The sequence below is a fragment of the Haemorhous mexicanus genome, chromosome 1 (assembly GCF_027477595.1).
Source record: "Haemorhous mexicanus isolate bHaeMex1 chromosome 1, bHaeMex1.pri, whole genome shotgun sequence".
In the NCBI taxonomy this organism is placed as follows: Eukaryota; Metazoa; Chordata; class Aves; order Passeriformes; family Fringillidae; genus Haemorhous; species Haemorhous mexicanus.
Window position 1 is genome coordinate 158,483,725 of NC_082341.1, and position 19,075 is coordinate 158,502,799.

Genomic DNA, 19,075 nt, shown 5'->3' on the forward strand with positions numbered 1-19,075 from the left:
TTCCTTTCGCTTTTGGCCGCGCTTTTCCTTTCGGTTCTGGAGGCGACATCGGGGCCGGAGATCGACACCGAGGTCACCTGGGGGGTCCCGGGGGGGCGGTCGGGGGCGGTCCCCTTCCCTGTCACCTGCCATGTCACCTGCCGTGTCACCCCCTGCCCCGGGTGGGGGCTCAGCCGGGGCCGGCTGCGAGCTGGGTGGCGCAGGAGGTGGCAGGGGGTGACAGGGGGTGACAGGGGGTGACACGGACCGAGCTTTGGGGGTCTGGGGGTCTGGATGAGAGGGGGGGACACGGACCCGACCCCCCCCCAACCCCTGCCGTGAGTCCGCTCGCGCCGGTGGCGGGAAAAGGAAGTGGAGGGGACAGAGAAGGGGACAGGGACAGCACGGGACACCCCCCACCGTGTCACCTGGGCAGGTAAGGGGGTGTGGGGGTGGCGCAGGTGCCACTGCGGCCACACAGGTGCCACCACAGCCCCGCACCCCACCCCCCTCATCCTCCCTGGGGCTACCGGGAGAACCGGTCCGGCCACACCTGCGGAGCACCTGCGGCCAGGTGGCCCTGGTGGCCCGGGGCGGCCGTGGCGCCGTGTCCGGGGGTGGCCCCGGCCACGCAGCGGGACAGGAACGCGGGCGGGCGGCGCCGCGGTGACCCCGCGGCCGGCGGATGTTTGTTTGTCGCCTGCAGCCGCCGGTGGCAGCGGCGCCAGGGGCCAGCGGTGGCCCCGGGGGCCACCCCGGGCAGGTGGCGGTGGCCATGGCGGCGTGCGGAGGTGAGGGGGGGGCCGGGAGGTGGCGGCGACAAGTGGCACTGGGAGGGGACAGGGAACAGGACGGGCTCGGAGCTGGCACGGGCGGCTCGGGCCGTGCCCAGCCCGCGGGCCACCGCGGCGGCGTGTCACTTGTCACCCCCGGGCACCGCAAGGGACACAGCTGGGAGGGCTTGGTGGCCACGGCCGGGAGAAGGCGGTGCTGCGGGGACAGTGGGGGTGACACTGCCACCACCGCGGGGACAGTGGGGGTGACACTGCCACCACCGCGGGGACAGTGGGGGTGACACTGCCAGCACCGCGGGGACAGTGGGGGTGACACTGCCACCACCGCGGGGACAATGGCTGTGTCACTGGGACAGCACTGTGGGGACAGTGCCAGTGACACTGGGACAGCACCGTGGGGACAATGGGGGTGACATTGCCAGCACTGTGGGGACAATGGGGGGTGACACTGCCAGCACTGTGGGGACAATGGCTGTGTCACCGGGCCACCACCATGGGGACAGTGCCGGTGACACTGGGACAGGACCGTGAGGACAATGGGGGTGACACTGGGCCAGCACCGCGGGGACAATGGCTGTGTCACCGGGCCACCACTGTGGGGACAGTGCCAGTGACACTGGAACAGGACCGTGGGGACAATGGCTGTGTCACTGGGACAGCACTGTGGGGACAATGCCGGTGACACTGGGACAGGATCATGAGGACAATGGGGGTGACACTGCCAGCACTGTGGGGACAATGGCTGTGTCACTGAGCCACCACCAGGGGCTGTCCCGTGGCCGGAGGTGCCACACCTGGCCTGAGTCACCTGTGGCACATGCCAGCCCTGCCACCCTCGGCACTGAGGGGACAAGGGACGAGCCAGGGGTGGGGGGACCCCCGGGGCTGTCCCTAGTGCTCCCAGTAGGCCCAGTGTCCTCATCCCCAGTAATCCCAGTGCGCCCCCATCACCAGTGTCCCCCAGTGTCCCCCAGTGTCCCCCAGTGTCCCCCAGTGTCCCCAGTGTCCCCAGTGTCCCCAGCATTCCCAGTGTCCCCCAGTGCTCCCAGTGTCCCCAGCATTCCCAGTAACCTCGGTGTCCCAGTGTCCCCAGTGCTCCCAGTGTCCCCAGCATTCCCAGTAACCTCGGTGTCCCAGTGTCCCCAGCATTCCCAGTGCTCCCAGTGTCCCCAGTGTCCCCAGCATTCCCAGTGCTCCCAGTGTCCCCAGCATTCTCAGTGTCCCAGTGTCCCCCAGTGTCCCCAGTGCTCCCAGTGTCCCCAATGCCCCCAGCATTCCCAGTAACCTCAGTGTCCCCAGCATTCCCAGTGTCCCCAGTGCTCCCAGTGTCCCAGCATTCCCAGTAACCTCGGTGTCCCAGTGTCCCCAGCATTCCCAGTGTCCCCAGTGCCCCCAGTGTCCCCAGCATTCCCAGTGCCCCCAGTGTCCCCAGTAACCTCGGTGCCCCCAGTGCCCCCAGCATTCCCAGTGTCCCCCAGTGTCCCCACCGTTCCCAGTGTCCGGCACCGTCCCATGCTGGGCTTGGGCAGCTGCAGAGTCAGCAGGATCCGGGAAGAATGGGGACAGGACTCAGGCAGGAGTCACCTGGCCAGGTGAGGTGTCATTGGCCCAGGTGAGGTGTCATTGGCCCAGCTGAGGTGTCACTGGCCTCGTGCATTGTCCAGCCCTGGGGGCTGGGAGCTGCCAGGAACCTGTTGGGCCAGCCCGGCCAGACAGGACTCACCTGGACAAGGGGAGGGGCCTTGACTCACCTGGCCGGGCTCATCCTCCAGGATTCAACTGGACAAGGGGAGGGGCCTTGACTCACCTGGCCGGGCTCAGGGGCCGGGATTCACCTGGCCAGGCTCATCCTCCAGGATTCACTGGACAAGGGGAGGGGCAGGGCCTCACCTGGCCGGGCTCAGGGGCCAGGATTCACCTGGCCAGGCTCATCCTCCAGGATGCACCTGGACAGGGGGAGGGGCCTTGACTCACCTGGCCGGGCTCATCCTCCAGGATGCACCTGGACAAGGGGAGGGGCCTTGACTCACCTGGCCGGGCTCAGGGGCCGAGATTCACCTGGACAAGGGGAGGGGCAGGGCCTCACCTGGCTGGGCTCATTCACCAGGATTCACCTGGACAAGGGGAGGGGCCTTGACTCACCTGGCCGGGCTCAGGGGCCGGGATTCACCTGGCCAGGCTCATCCTCCAGGATGCACCTGGACAAGGGGAGGGGCCTTGACTCACCTGGCCAGGCTCATCCTCCAGGATGCACCTGGACAAGGGGAGGGGCCTTGAATCACCTGGCCGGGCTCAGGGGCCGAGATTCACCTGGACAAGGGGAGGGGTCAGGCCTCACCTGGCCGGGCTCATCCACCGGGATTCACCTGGACAAGGGGAGGGGCCTTGACTCACCTGGCCGGGCTCAGGGGCCGGGATTCACCTGGCCAGGCTCATCCTCCAGGATTCACCTGGACAAGGGGAGGGGTCAGGCCTCACCTGGCCGGGCTCATCCACCGGGATTCACCTGGACAGGGGGAGGGGCCTTGACTCACCTGGCCGGGCTCATCCTCCAGGATGCACCTGGACAAGGGGAGGGGCCGGGCCTCACCTGTCCTGTCTCACCCTGAGCGGGGTCCCGGTGGCTCCAGACCCCCCCAAGCCCGGGGACAGGTGAGGGGGCGGCTGCGGGGGGAGGGCTGGGGGCGCAGGTGGCCACTGCCGGGGCCACCGGGCAGGAGGGAAGGGACCGGAGTGTCCCCCTGAGGTGACCTCGGGGGTCCCGGGGACCCCGTGGGGACCCTGAGGGGACACCGGGACAGGGGGTCCCGTGCCCGTCCCCCCCATTCCCGGTCCTGCTTCCCGGACTGGGGGAGGGTCCCGGAGCCCGGGGACAGTCCCGGCCGCCGGGGACGCGGGGGATGGCCCGGCCGGGGGACATTGCCACCGGACATTCCCACGGTGGCCGCTGGGACGCGGGGGAGGGCCAGCTGGCCGCCGCAGGAGTTTCCCACGGTGGCCGGGATGGGCCGGGGGTGTCCCCGCTGCGGCCGCGTGAGTTTCCCACGGGGACTGGGACATTCCCACGGTGGCGGCCGGGATAGGGAGGGGTCTCACTCCGGCCACAGGAGTTTCCCACACTGACCAGGACTCCCGGGGGGGGGTGGGGCACGCCTGCTTTTCCCACGGTGGCACGCGAGTCACGGAGGGTCCCGGTGACAGGGACATTCCCAGGATCCCTCCCCCTCACCGGGGTCTCTTCCCACAGGTTGTCCCAACTGCGCCCGAGCCTCCGAACCGAACCGGGGGGACTCCCAGGACACCCCGATGCCGTGGCCACCCCCGTCCACTCTGCCGGACACCCCCTTCCCCAGCCGGCCGCTGGCCGCGGTGGCCGCGGTGGCCGAGGCCCTGCTGACCCCCGGCTACTGGGCCCTGGACCGGCTGCTGGCGCTGCAGCCCACCACGGCGCAGCGGGCGCGCTGGCGGCGGCACCGGGCCGGGCGCTGCCTGGCCGTGGGCGCTCGGGCTCTGGCGGCGCCGGCGCTGGTTCTGGTGCTGCTGCTGGCGCTGCCGCCGGCGCTGCTGGGGCTTCTGCTGTGGCTCCCGGCGCAGGCCAAGCGCCGGCCCTTCGTCCACCAGCACGCGGCCACGGCGGCCACCGCCGAGCCCTGGGACCCGCGGCGACCCCGCGGCTTCACCTTCGTGACGGCCAACGTCTGCCTGCTGCCCAGCGGGCTGGCGCGCTTCAGCAACCTGGGTGACACGCGGCGGAGGGCAGAGGTCATCGGGCGGCTGCTGGCCGACGGAGCGCCCGTGGAACCTTCCGGACACCGGCACGGGTTGCTGGAGACGCGGCGGGGCCGGGGCTACGGGGGCACCGCGGAGCGCGGGCACCCGGGTGGAGATTCCGGGGGGGACGCGTGGAGGGTGGCCGGTCCGGCGGAGCCGGTGGACAGCACGATGGTGTGGCCGGAGATGCCGATGGCCAGCCTACCACTGATGGGCAACTCAACACTGATGGACAACCCAACACTGATGGTCAACTCAACACTGATGGCCAACCCAACGCTGATGGACAACCCAACACTGATGGCCAACCCAACACTGATGGACAACCCAACACTGATGGCCAACCCAACACTGATGGACAACCCAACACTGATGGCCAACCCAACAATGATGGTCAACTCAACACCGATGGCCAACCCAACACCGATGGCCAACCCAACACTGATGGGCAACTCAACACTGATGGCCAACACAATGCTGATGGTCAACCCAACTCCAATGACCAACTCAACGCTGATGGCCAACCCAACGCTGATGGTCAACCCAACTCCAATGACCAACTCAACACTGATGGCCACCCCAACACTGATGGTCAACTCAACACTGATGGCCAACCCAACACTGATGGCCAACCCAACACTGATGGACAACCCAACGCTGATGGCCAACCCAACACTGATGGTCAACCCAACTCCAATGACCAACTCAACACTGATGGCCAACCCAACGCCGATGACCAACCCAACACTGATGGCCAACTCAACACTGATGGTCAACTCAACACCGATGGCCAACCCAACACCGATGACCAACCCTTGGCCAACCGTAGACTCGGTGCCAACGCCGATGACCAACCCAACCCTGCGAGCTGCTCCATCCCCGACGTCCAGCCCGGGGCCGGAGCGGCCGATCCCGCTGGCAGACCCGATGCCCCCGGTGCTGACCGCCCGCATCCCGCCGGACGCCGACTTCGTGTGCCTGCAGGAGGTGTTCGACGGCAGCGCCGCCACCGCCCTGCGGCGCCAGCTCGGCCGCCGCTTCCCGCACGTGCTGTGGGGGGTGGGCCCGGGGGGGCTGCGCTGCGGCCGGCTGCGGGCGTTGGGCAGTGGGCTGCTCCTGGGCAGCCGCTTCCCGCTGCTGGCCGCCCGCTTCCACCCCTTCCCCAACGCCGCCCGCGAGGACGCGCTGGCCAACAAGGGGCTGCTGGTGGCACAGGTGAGGGGACGCACGAGGGGGTGACACGTGGCTGAGGTGACACGTGGCTGAGGTGACATGTGTCTGGTGTCCCCTCCAGGTGCTGTTGGGGACGGGGCGGGGCCGGCGCGTTGTGGGGTACCTGGGCTGCACCCACCTGCAGGCGCCCGCGGGTGAGTGGGGACACGGTGATGGCGTGGGGGTGACACTGGGGGGCCTCGGGGTGTTGGGTTTGTGTGGTGTTGTCCAGCTGTGTCCAGGTGTCCTTGGAAGGACACCGTGTCCATGTGTCCATCTGTCCATGTGTCCCCATGTCCCCCTGTCCCCATGTCCTCGTGTCCGTGTTCTCTCGTGCCCGTGTGCCTGCGTCCTCCTGTCCCCAATGTCCCTGTGTCTGTCCCTCTGTGCCCCCATGTCCCCCAACGTCCACATACACCTGTGTGTCCCCATGTCCTGTGTCCCTGTCCCAGTGTCCATATGTGTCCCCATGTCCATGTCCCCATGTCCTGTGTCCCTGTCACAGTGTCTGTACCTGTCCCCATGTCTATGTCCCCATGTCCCCATGTTCTGTGTCCCAATGTCCCCATGTCCCATGTCCCTGTCACGGTGTCTGTACCTGTCCCCATGTCCATGTCCCCATGTCCTGTGTCCCTGTCAGGGTGTCTGTCCATGTCCCCATGTCCCCATGTCCTGTGTCCCTGTCCTGGTGTCTGTCCATGTCCCCATGTCCCCATGTCTCTGTCCCAGCCGATGCCACCATCCGTGACAAGCAGCTGTCCCTGTCTCTGTCCCTGTCCCCATGTCCATGTCCCCATGTCCCTGTCCCAGCCAATGCCACCATCCGTGACGAGCAGCTGTCCCTGTCTCTGTCCCTATCCCCATGTCCCTGTCCCCATGTCCCTGTCCCCATGTCCCTGTCCCCATGTCCATGTCCCCGTGTCCCCATGTCCCAGCCGATGCCACCATCTGTGACGAGCAGCTGTCCCTGTCCCTGTCCCTATGACCATGTCCATGTCCCCATGTCCCCATGTCCCCACGTCCCAGCCGATGCCACCATTCGTGACGAGCAGCTGTCCCTGTCCCTGTCCCCATGTCCCTGTCCCTATGTCCCCATGTCCCCACGTCCCTGTCCCAGCTGATGCCACCATTCGTGACGAGCAGCTGTCCCTGTCCCCATGTCCCCATGTCCCCATGTCCCAGCCGATGCCACCATCCGTGACAAGCAGCTGTCCCTGTGTCTGTCCCTGTCCCCATGTCCCTGTCCCCATGTCCCTGTCCATATGTCCATGTCCCCATGTCCCTGTCCCTGTCCCAGCCGATGCCACCATCCGTGACGAGCAGCTGTCCCTGTGTCTGCCCCTGTCCCCATGCCCATGTCCCCATGTCCCCATGTCCCCCTGTCCCAGCCGATGCCACCATCCGTGACGAGCAGCTGTCCCTGTGTCTGTCCCTGTCCCTATGACCATGACCATCTCCATGTCCCCATGTCCCCCTGTCCCAGCCGATGCCACCATCCGTGACGAGCAGCTGTCCCTGTCTCTGTCCCTGTCCCCATGTCCCTGTCCCTATGTCCCCATGTCCCCACGTCCCTGTCCCAGCCGATGCCACCATCCGTGACGAGCAGCTGTCCCTGTCCCCATGTCCCTGTCCCCATGTCCATGTCCCCATGTCCCCATGTCCCAGCCGATGCCACCATCTGTAATGAGCAGCTGTCCCTGTCTCTGTCCCTGTCCCCATGTCCCTGTCCCCATGTCCCTGTCCATATGTCCATGTCCCCATGTCCCTGTCCCTGTCCCAGCCGATGCCACCATCCGTGACGAGCAGCTGTCCCTGTGTCTGCCCCTGTCCCCATGCCCATGTCCCCATGTCCCCATGTCCCCCTGTCCCAGCCGATGCCACCATCCGTGACGAGCAGCTGTCCCTGTGTCTGTCCCTGTCCCTATGACCATGACCATCTCCATGTCCCCATGTCCCCCTGTCCCAGCCGATGCCACCATCCGTGACGAGCAGCTGTCCCTGTCTCTGTCCCTGTCCCCATGTCCATGTCCCCGTGTCCCCCTGTCCCAGCCGATGCCACCATCCGTGACGAGCAGCTGTCCCTGTGTCTGTCCCTGTCCCCATGTCCATGTCCCCATGTCCCCATGTCCCCATGTCCCAGCCGATGCCACCATCCGTGACGAGCAGCTATCCCTGTGTCTGCCCCTGTCCCCATGCCCATGTCCATGTCCCCATGTCCCCCTGTCCCAGCCGATGCCACCATCCGTGACGAGCAGCTGTCCCTGGTGCTCCGGTGGCTCCGGGAGTTCCGGCGGGACCAGGACCGGCCTGGGGACCTGGTGGCCTTCGATGTCCTCTGCGGGGACCTCAACTTCGACAACTGCTCCCGGGGTGGGGACAGGGGACACGGGGGACATGGGAGAGGGACAGGGGACATGGGGTGACAGGGGAGAGGGACAGAGGGACATTGGGGTACATGGGAGAGGGACAGGGGACACGAGGGGACACGGGAGAGGGACAGAGGGACATTGGGGTACATGGGAGAGGGACAGGGGACACAAAGGGACACGGGAGAGGGACAGGGGACATGGGGTGACAGAGATGTGGGACACGGGAGGGGACAGAGGGACATTGAGGGACATGGGAGAGGGACAGGGGACACAGGGAGACACGGGAGGAGGACAGGGGACACAGGGGGACACGGGAGGGGGACAGAGGGACATTGGGGTACATGGGAGAGGGACAGGGGACACAAAGGGACACGGGAGAGGGACAGAGGGACATTGGGGTACATGGGAGAGGGACAGGGGACACGGGGGGACACGGGAGGGGGACAGGGGACACGGTGGACAGAGGAGGGGGACAGGGGACACGGGGGGACATGGGAGGGGGACAGAGGGGCATCGAGGGACATGGGAGAGGGACAGGGGACACGGGGGACACGGGAGGGGGACAGAGGACACGGGGGGACACGGGAGGGGGACAGGGGGGCATCGAGGGACATGGGGGGCAGAGGTGTGGGACACGGGAGGGGACAGAGGGACATTGAGGGACATGGGAGAGGGACAGGGGACACAGGGAGACACGGGAGGGGGACAGGGGACACGGGGGGACACGGGAGGGGTCAGGGGACACGGTGGACAGAGGAGGGGGACAGGGGACACAGGGGGACATGGGAGAGGGACAGAGGGACATCGGGGGACATGGGAGAGGGACAGGGGACACGGGGGACATGGGGAGGGGACAGGGGACACGGTGGACAGAGGAGGGGGACAGGGGACATGGGGGGACACGGGAGGGGGACAGAGGGACATCGAGGGACATGGGAGAGGGACAGGGGACACGGGGGACATGGGAGAGGGACAGGGGACACAAAGGGACACGGGGGGCAGAGGTGTGGGACATGAGGGGGCATGGGAGGGGGACAGAAGGACATTGGGGGGACACGGGAGAGGGACAGAGGGACATTGGGGTACATGGGAGAGGGACAGGGGACATTGAGGGACATGGGAGTGGGACAGGGGACATAGGGGGACACGGGATGGGGACAGAGGGACATAGGGAGGACACGGGAGGGGGACAGGGGACACAAAGGGACACGGGAGAGGGACAGAGGGACATCGAGGGACATGGGAGAGGGCCACGGGACACGAGGGGACACGGGAGAGGGACAGAGGGGCATTGGGGGGACACGGGAGAGGGACAGGGGACACGGGGGGACACGAGAGGGGGACAGAGGGACATTGGGGGGACACGGGAGAGGGACAGGGGACACGGGGGGACACGAGAGGGGGACAGAGGGACATTGGGGGGACACGGGAGAGGGACAGGGGACATAGGGGTACATGGGAGAGGGACAGGGGACACGGGGGACACGGGAGGGGGACAGAGGGGCATCGGGGCACATGGGAGAGGGACAGGGGACACAGGGAGACACGGGAGGGGGACAGGGGACACGGTGGACAGAGGAGGGGGACAGGGGACACGAGGGGACAGAGGAGGGGGACAGAGGGACATCGAGGTACATGGGAGAGGGACAGGGGACACGGGGGACACGGGAGAGGGACAGGGGACATGGGGTGACAGAGATGTGGGACACGGGAGGGGACGGAGGGACATTGAGGGACATGGGAGAGGGACAGGGGACACCGGGGGACAGAGGAGGGGGACGGGGACACAAAGGGACACGGGGGGCAGAGGTGTGGGACATAAGGGGACATGGGAGGGGGACAGAGGGACATTGGGGGGACATGGGAGTGGGACAGGGAACACGGGGGGACACGAGATGGGGGGACAGAGGGACATGGGGGGACACGGGGGGGGACAGAGGGACATTGGGGTACATGGGAGAGGGACAGAGGACATAGGGGGACACGAGATGGGGGGACAGAGGGACATGGGGGGACACGGGAGGGGGACAGGGGACACAAGGGGACACAGGGGGCAGAGGTGTGGGACATGAGGGGACAGAGGGACATGGGGGGATGAGGAGGGGACACTGTGGGGACACAGGCAGGGGACAGAGGAGCCGGGTGGGGGACAGGGGAGAGACACGGAGGGACAAGATGGGGGACAGGTGGCTCAAGAGTGGGGGACACACAGAGGGACATTGGGGGACACAGGTGGACGGGAGGGACATGGCGGGGACAGAGGGGATGGGGGGGTCAGGGGTGGGGGACAGGGGGTGACACGGGGAGAGGGGGACATCGGGGGGACACGGGGGTGACAGCAGCGCCGTGTCCCCGGCAGGTGACACCCAGAACCAGCACCACGCCCTGTTCAAGGAGTTCTGGGACCCCGCGTGCCACGACTCGGGCCACGACCAGCCCTGGGCCATCGGTGGGGACACCGCTGTCACCTCCCCGGGGACCCCGGTGTCACCTCCCCAAGGATCCTGCTGTCACCTCCCCCGGGACCCCAGTGTCACCTCTGCCCAGGGACCCCGTTGTTACCCGTGCCTGGGGAATCCACTGTCCCCTCTCTGTCCCCTCCCTGTCCCCTGGGGTCCCCTGGGGTCCCGCTCATGTCCCTGTCCCCTCCTGTCTCCTCCCTGTCCCTTCTCCATGTCCGGGGTTCCGTTCCTGTCCCTGTCCCCTCTCTGTCCCCTCCTGTCCCCTCCTGTCTCCTCCCTGTCCCTTCCCCATGTCCGGGGTTCCATTCCTGTCCCTGTCCCCTCTCTGTCCCCTCCTGTCCCCTCCCCGTGTGCGGGGTCCCTCTCATGTCCCTGTCCACTCTCTGTCCCCTCCCTGTCCCCTCCTGTCCCCTGGGGTCCCGCTCATGTCCCTGTCCCCTGGGGTCCCGCTCATGTCTCTGTCACCTCCCTGTCCCCTCCTGTCCCCTCCCCGTGTCCGGGGTCCCTCTCATGTCCCCGTCCCCTCTCTGTCCCTTCCCTGTCCCCTCCTGTCCCCTGGGGTCCCGCTCATGTCTCTGTCCCCTCCCTGTGACCTCCTGTCCCCTCCTGTCCCCTGGGGTCCCTCTCATATCCCTGTCCCCTCTCTGTCCCTTCCCTGTCCCCTCCTGTCCCCTGGGGTCCCTCTCATGTCTCTGTCCCCTCTCTGTCCCCTCCCTGTCCCCTCCCTGTCCCCTCCTGTCTCCTCCCTGTCCCTTCCCCATGTCCGGGGTTCCATTCCTGTCCGTGTCCCCTCCTGTCCTCTCTCTGTCCCCTCCCTGTCCCCTCCTGTCCCCTGGGGTCCCTCTCATGTCCCTGTCCCCTCTCTGTCCCTTCCCTGTCCCCTCCTGTCCCCTGGGGTCCCGCTCATGTCCCTGTCCCCTCTCTGTCCCTTTCCTGTCCCCTCCTGTCCCCTGGGGTCCCGCTCATGTCCCTGTCCCCTCTCTGTCCCTTCTCTGTCCCCTCCTGTCCCCTGGGGTCCCTCTCATGTCCCTGTCCACTCTCTGTCCCCTCCCTGTCCCCTCCCTGTCCCCTCCCCGTCTCCGGGGTCCCGCTCATGTCCCTGTCCCCTCCCTGTCCCCTGATGTCCCCTGCTGTCCCCAGGGACGCTGCTCAACTACCTCAGGATCTACGAGGAGCCCGTGTCCACCCCCGAGGAGATGAGGAGGTGACAATGGGGACACTGGGGACACAGGGGGGGAGGGGACAGTCCTCCATGCCCGTGTCACCGTGTCCCCTCTGCCACCATGTCCCTGTGTAGTCATGTCCCCGTGCCTTCACAGCCCCGTGTCCCCATGTCCCTGTCCCGTTGTGTCCCCATGTCCCTGTCACTCTGTCCCACTGTGTCCCCAGTCCCCATGTCCCCGTGTCCCTGTCACTCTGTCCCTAGTCCCCATGTCCCTGTCCCCATGTTCCCATGTCCCCGTGTCCCTGTCACTCTGTCCCACTCTGTCCCTAGTCCCCATGTCCCTGTGTCCCCATGTCCCCATGTCCCCTGTCACTCTGTCCCCATTTCCCTGTGTCTCGATGTCCCAATGTCCCTGTCCCACTGTATCCCCATGTCCCTGTCCCCATGTCCCTGTCCCACTGTGTCCCCATGTCTCTGTGTCCCTGTCCCACTGTGTCCCCATGTCCCACTGTGTCCCCATGTCCCTGTCCCACTCTGTCCCCATGTCCCACTGTGTCTCCATGTCCCTGTCCCACTCTGTCCCCATGTCCCACTGTGTCTCCATGTCCCTGTCCCTGTGTCCCTGACCCTGTGTCCCCATGTCCCCATGTCCCCGTGTCCCTGTCACAGTGTCCCCATGTCCCCACGTCCCCATGTCCCTGTGTCCCTGTCCCTGTGTCCCCATGTCCCCGTCACAGTGTCCCCATGTCCCCACGTCCCCATGTCCCTGTGTCCCTGTCCCTGTGTCCCCATGTCCCCGTGTCCCTGTCACAGTGTCCCCATGTCCCCATGTCCCTGTCACAGTGTCCCCGTGTCCCCATGTCTCCATGTCCCTGTGCCACTCTGTCCCCATCTGTCCCCATGTTCCCGTGTCCCTGTCCCCATGTCCCCATGTCCCCGTGTCCCCATGTCCCCATGTCCCTGTCCCTGTGTCCCCATGTCCCTGTCTCCATGTCCCCATGTCCCCGTGGCCCTGTCACAGTGTCCCCATGTCCCCGTGTCCCTGTCACAGTGTCCCCATGTGTCCCCATGTCCCCTCAGGACGCTGTCCCAGCCGTGGGGACGCGAGCAGTTCCTGGCGGGTCCCATCCTGTCCTGCGGGGCCCTGGACCCGCTGTGTCCCCATGTCCCCATGTCCCCATGTCCCCGTGTCCCCTCAGGACGCTGTCCCAGCCGTGGGGACGCGAGCAGTTCCTGGCGGGTCCCATCCTGTCCTGCGGGGCCCTGGACCCGCTGGCCCCGCGGCCGTGGCAGGGCCGGAGAGTGGACAGAGTGCTGCTGCGGCGGGAGCCCGCGCTGAGCACCGTGAGTGACCGCTGGGGACCCAGGGACCCCGCAGGGACCCCACAGTGTCCCCACAGTGACCCCTCAGTGACCCCAGGGACACCCCAGTGACCCCCCAGGGACCCCCCCAGTGACCCCTCAGTGACCCCAGGGACCCACACTGGCCACCGTGAGTGACCGCTGGGGACCCAGGGACCCCCCAGGGACCCCCCAGTGACCCCCAAGGGACCCCCCCAGTGACCCCTCAGTGACCACCGTGAGTGACCACTGGGGACCCAGGGACCCCCCAGTGACCCCTCAGTGACCCCCCAGGGACCCCCCCAGTGACCCCTCAGTGACCACCGTGAGTGACCACTGGGGACCCAGGGACCCCGCAGGGACCCCCCAGGGACCCCCCCAGTGACCCCTCAGTGACCACCGTGAGTGACCGCTGGGGACCCAGGGACCCCCCAGGGACCCCCCAGGGACCCCCCCAGTGACCCCTCAGTGACCCCAGTGACCTCGCACTGACCACCGTGAGTGACCGCTGGGGACCCAGGGACCCCGCAGGGACCCCCCCAGTGACCCCCCAGTGACCCCCCAGGGACCCCGCAGGGACCCCTCAGTGACCCCTCAGTGACCCCTCAGTGACCCCTCAGTGACCCCACAGTGACCCCCCAGTGACCCCTCTGTGACCACCGTGAGTGACCGCTGGGGACCCAGGGACCCCGCAGGGACCCCCCAGTGATCCCCCAGTGACCCCCCAGGGACCCCGCAGGGACCCCTCAGTGACCCCTCAGTGACCCCTCAGTGACCCCCCAGGGACCCCACAGTGACCATCGTGAGTGACCGCTGGGGACCCAGGGACCCCGCAGTGACCCCGCAGTGACCCCTCAGTGACCCCAGTGACCACCCCAGTGACCCCCCCAGTGACCCCCCCAGGGACCCCTCAGTGACCCCCCAGGGACCCCGCAGTGACCCCGCACTGACCACCGTGAGTGGCCGCTGGGGACCCAGGGACCCTGCAGGGACCCCTCAGGGACCCCTCAGTGACCCCTCAGTGACCCCGCACTGACCACCGTGAGTGACCGCTGGGGACTCCAGGGACCCCTCAATGACCCCCCAGGGACCCCTCAGTGACCCCAGTGACCCCACACTGACCACCGTGAGTGACCGCTGGGGACCCAGGGACCCCGCAGGGACCCCTCAGGGACCCCTCAGTGACCCCTCAGTGACCCCCCAGTGACCCCAGTGACCCCTCAGTGACCCCCTAGTGACCACTCACTGACCCCTCAGTGACCCCTCAGTGACCCCCTCAGGGACCCACACTGACCACTGTGAGTGACCGCTGGGGACCCAGGGACCCCCCAGTGACCCCACAGTGTCCCCACAGTGACCCCAGTGACCCCAGTGACCCCACACTGACCACTGGGAGTGACCGCTGGGGACCCAGGGACCCCTCAGTGACCCCTCAGTGACCCCTCAGTGACCCCAGAGTGACCCCTGGAACCCACATTGACCACCGTGAGTGACTGCTGGGAACCCAGGGACCCCACAGTGACCCCACAGTGACCCCTCAGTGACCCCTCAGTGACCCCAGGGACCCACACTGACCACCATGAGTGACCGCTGGGGACCCAGGGACCTCCCAGTGACCCCACAGTGTCCCCACAGTGACCCCAGTGACCCCAGTGACCCCACACTGACCACTGGGAGTGACCGCTGGGGACCCAGGGACCCCGCAGTGACCCCTCAGGGACCCCACAGTGACCCCTGGGACCCCTGGGGCCCACACTGACCACCGTGAGTGACCGCTGGAACCCAGTGACCCCTCAGTGACCCCTCAGTGACCCCTGGGACCCCACACTGGCCACCATGAGTGACCCCTTGTGTCCCCAGTGACCGCTGTGTCCCCTGGTGTCCCCGTGACCCCTCAGTGACCCCGCTGTCCCCACAGGAGGTCACCGGGCTCTCGGTCATCACCCAGCTGGCCACACTGTCCGACCACCTGCCCGTGGCCCTGCGGCTGCGCCTGGGGCCCGCTGACCTCTGACCCCGGCTCGGACACGGCGCCGGACACGGGGATGGACACTGGGATGGACAATGGGATGGACACTGGGATGGCCAGTGGGATGGCCAGTGGGATGGACACTGGGATGGACAGTGGGATGGACAATGGGATGGACACCGGGATGGACACCGGGATGGACACAGGGATGGACAATGGGATGGACACTGGGATGGACACTGGGATGGACAGTGGGATGGACAGTGGGATGGACACTGGGATGGACAATGGGATGGACAGTGGGATGGACAGTGGGATGGACAGTGGGATGGACAGTGGGATGGACAGTGGGATGGACACAGGGATGGACACGGGGATGGACATTGGGATGGACAGAGGGCTGGACACTGGGATGGACAGTGGGACGGACACTGGGATGGACAATGGGATGGACAATGGAATGGACACTTGGATGGACACTGAGGGGACACTGGGATGGACAATGGGATGGACAATGGGATGGACACTGGGATGGACACTGGGATGGACAGAGGGATGGACACTGGGATGGACAGTGGGATGGACAATGGGATGGACACTGGGATGGACACCGGGATGGACACTGGGATGGACAATGGGATGGACACTGGGATGGACAGTGGGATGGACAATGGGATGGACACAGGGCTGGACACTGGACTGGACAAGGGACTGGACACGGGACTGGACACGGGACTGGACAATGGACTGGACACAGGGCTGGACACAGGGCTGTACATGGGACTGGACACAGCGATGACCCTGATGTGACCACAGCCACAGCTCCGGCCACAGCACTGGTCACAGCACTGGACACTGCTCTGGACACTGCTCTGGGCATGGGCCTGACCATGGCTCCGGACACAGCCCTGGACACTGCTCTGACCCCGAGGTGACCCCAGTGTGACCACGGCTTTGGTCACTGCTCTGGACACAGCAGTGGACACTGCTCTGACCCTGGTGTGACAATGGCTCCGGACACAGCACTGGACACAGCACCGGTCACTGCTCTGACCCCAGGGTGACCCCAGTGTGACCATTGCTCTGGACACAGTAGCGGTCACTGCTCTGACCCCAGCATGACCCCAGTGTGACCATGGCACCAGCCACAGCTCTGGTCTCTGCACTGGACACAGCACTGGACACTGCTCTGACCCCAGCGTGACCCCAGTGTGACCCCAGCGTGACCCCAGTGTGACCATTGCTCTGGACACAGTAGCGGTCACTGCTCTGACTCCAGGGTGACCCCAGTGTGACCACGGCTTTGGTCACTGCTCTGGACACAGCAGTGGACACTGCTCTGACCCTGGTGTGACAATGGCTCTGGACACAGCACTGGACACAGCACCGGTCAGTGCTCTGACCCCAGGGTGACCCCGGTGTGACCATGGCTCCGGACACAGCTCTGGTCACTGCACTGGACACAGCACTGGCCACAGCACTGGTCACGGCAGTGGTCACTGCTCTGACCCCATGGTGACCCCGGTGTGACCATGGCTCTGGACACAGCACCGGTCACTGCTCTGACCCCAGCATGACCCCAGTGTGACCATGGCACCAGCCACAGCTCTGGTCTCTGCACTGGACACAGCACTGGACACTGCTCTGACCCCAGCGTGACCCCAGTGTGACCCCAGCGTGACCCCAGTGTGACCATTGCTCTGGACACAGTAGCGGTCACTGCTCTGACTCCAGGGTGACCCCAGTGTGACCACGGCTCTGGACAGAGCTCTGGACACAGCACTGGTCACTGCTCTGACCCCGGTGTGACCCCGGTGTGACCCCAGGGTGACCACGGCTGCGGACACAGCTCTGGTCACTGCTCTGACCCCATGGTGACCACGGCACTGGACACAGCACTGGTCTCTGCACTGGACACTGCTCTGGACACAGCACTGGTCACTGCTCTGACCCCAGGGTGACCCCAGTGTGACCCCAGTGTGACCACGGCTCTGGACACAGCTCCGGTCACTGCTCTGACCCCAGTGTGACCCCGGTGTGACCCCATGGTGACCCCATGGTGACCCCAGTGTGACCATGGCTCCGGACACAGCACCGGTCACTGCTCTGACCCCGGTGTGACCCCAGCGTGACCCCAGTGTGACCATGGCACTGGCCACAGCTCTGGTCACTGCTCTGACCCCAGGGTGACCCCGGTGTGACCCCAGTGTGACCCCAGTGTGACCCCATGGTGACCCCGGTGTGACCCCATGGTGACCCCGGTGTCACCATGGCGCTGGACACAGCACTGGTCACTGCAGGGGCAGGATCGGGGCAGTATTGGTGCAGAATTGGTGCAGAATTGATCCGGTATTGATCCGGTATTGATCTGGTATTGATCAGGTATCAGTCCATAATTGATCCAGTATTGATTCAGTATTGGTGCAGTATTGATCTGGTATTGATCGGGTATCAGTGCATAATTGATCCAGTATTGATCTGATATTGGTGCAGTATTGATCTGGCATTGATCGGGTATCAGTTCAGTATTGATCCAGCATTGATCAGGTATCAGTCCATAATTGATCCAGTATTGATCTGATATTGGTGCAGTATTGATCCGGCATTGATTGGGAATCAGTCCAGGACGTACCCAGCATTGATCAGGTATTGGTGCTGTATTGATCTGCTATTGATCTGACATTGACTGGGAATCAGTGCAGTATTGATCCAGCATTGATCCGCTATTGGTGCTGTATTGATCTGGCATTGATCGGGTATCAGTGCAGGATGGATCCAGCATTGATCTGGCATTGGGGCAGTATTGATCTGCTATTGATCTGACATTGATTGGGTATCAGTGCAGTATTGATCCAGCATTGATCTGGCATTGGGGCAGTATTGATCTGACATTGATCTGACATTGATCAGGTATCAGTGCAGGATGGACCCAGCATTGATCCGGCATTGGGGCAGTATTGATCTGTCATTGATCTGACATTGATTGGGTATCAGTGCAGGATGGACCCAGCATTGATCCGCTATTGGTGCTGTATTGATCTGCTATTGATCAGGTATCAGTGCAGGATGGACCCAGCATTGATCAGGTATTGGGGCAGTATTGATTTGCTATTGATCTGACATTGATTGGGAATCAGTGCAGGATGGATCCAGCATTGATCCGCTATTGGTGTTGTATTGATCTGACATTGATCTGACATTGATCAGGTATCAGTGCAGTATTGATCCAGCATTGATCCGGTATTGGGGCAGTATTGATCTGCTATTGATCTGACATTGATCAGGTATCAGTGCAGGACGGACCCAGCATTGATCTGGTATTGGGGCAGGATCAGTGCAGTATTAATCTGACATTGATCGGGAATCAGTGCAGGATGGACCCAGCATTGATCCGCTATTGGTGCTGTATTGATCTGACATTGATCTGACATTGATTGGGAATCAGTGCAGGATGGACCCAGCATTGATCCGCTATTGGTGCTGTATTGATCTGACATTGATCTGACATTGATCAGGTATCAGTGCAGGATGGATCCAGCATTGATCAGGTATTGGTGCTGTATTGATCTGACATTGATCTGACATTGATCAGGTATCAGTGCAGTATTGATCCAGCATTGATCCGCTATTGGTGCTGTATTGATCTGCTATTGATCTGACATTGATTGGGAATCAGTGCAGTATTGATCCAGCATTGATCCGGCATTGGGGCAGTATTGATCTGCTATTGATCTGACATTGATGAGGAATCACTCCAGCATGGATCGGGCATTAATCTGGCATTGATCCAGCATCGATCCGTATTGATTGGGCACCGGCCCGGCATTGATTGGGCACGGCTCTGGCATCAGCCGGGCTTTGCTCCGGTGCTCTGCTGTCGGGATGGAGCTCAGGAAGGAATTCTGGAAATCTCTGGTGTGGGCGGAGTTTGGGATTTGTTCGTCCAGGGAATGGGGATGGGGGTGGGGGAGGGGAATGGGGATGGGGGATGGGGATGGGGATGGGGGATGGGG

General features: G+C 64.7%; 2 protein-coding genes across 3 annotated transcripts in view; one reads left to right on the forward strand and one right to left on the reverse strand.

The window, feature by feature from the left end:
* The window catches only part of LOC132338813 (myosin-6-like), a 54,009-nt gene extending 51,528 nt beyond the window's left edge, over nucleotides 1-2,481 (reverse strand). The window contains exon 1 of one of the 2 annotated variants that reach the window (XM_059868693.1): nucleotides 2,261-2,481. In XM_059868693.1, the coding sequence (XP_059724676.1) occupies nucleotides 2,261-2,287 (27 nt within the window). In that variant the 5' untranslated portion in view covers nucleotides 2,288-2,481. Of the gene's footprint in view, nucleotides 1-543; nucleotides 1,025-2,260 lie in introns of those variants that run through there. The other variant, XM_059868686.1, reaches the window with a different exon arrangement.
* LOC132338825 (sphingomyelin phosphodiesterase 5-like) lies at nucleotides 23-18,971 on the forward strand. Its single transcript, XM_059868717.1, has 9 exons — nucleotides 23-72; nucleotides 4,021-5,759; nucleotides 5,839-5,911; nucleotides 7,986-8,126; nucleotides 10,485-10,574; nucleotides 11,728-11,791; nucleotides 12,952-13,096; nucleotides 15,012-15,122; nucleotides 15,232-18,971. Exons 2-8 carry the CDS (start codon nucleotides 4,080-4,082, stop codon nucleotides 15,105-15,107), a joined length of 2,289 nt encoding a protein of 762 aa, XP_059724700.1. The 5' UTR covers nucleotides 23-72; nucleotides 4,021-4,079; the 3' UTR covers nucleotides 15,108-15,122; nucleotides 15,232-18,971.
* The last annotated feature ends 104 nt before the right edge of the window (nucleotides 18,972-19,075 follow it).

What these genes read in the sequence shown, in the direction of transcription:
- LOC132338825 (XM_059868717.1), top strand. Translation starts at nt 4,080, where the DNA reads ATGCCGTGGCCACCCCCGTCCACTCTGCCGGACACCCCCTTCCCCAGC. An exon ending in CTTCGACAACTGCTCCCGGG is followed by an intron (nt 8,127 to 10,484) that starts GTGGGGACAGGG and finishes TGTCCCCGGCAG; the next exon opens with GTGACACCCAGAACCAGCAC. An exon ending in GGGAGCCCGCGCTGAGCACC is followed by an intron (nt 13,097 to 15,011) that starts GTGAGTGACCGC and finishes CTGTCCCCACAG; the next exon opens with GAGGTCACCGGGCTCTCGGT.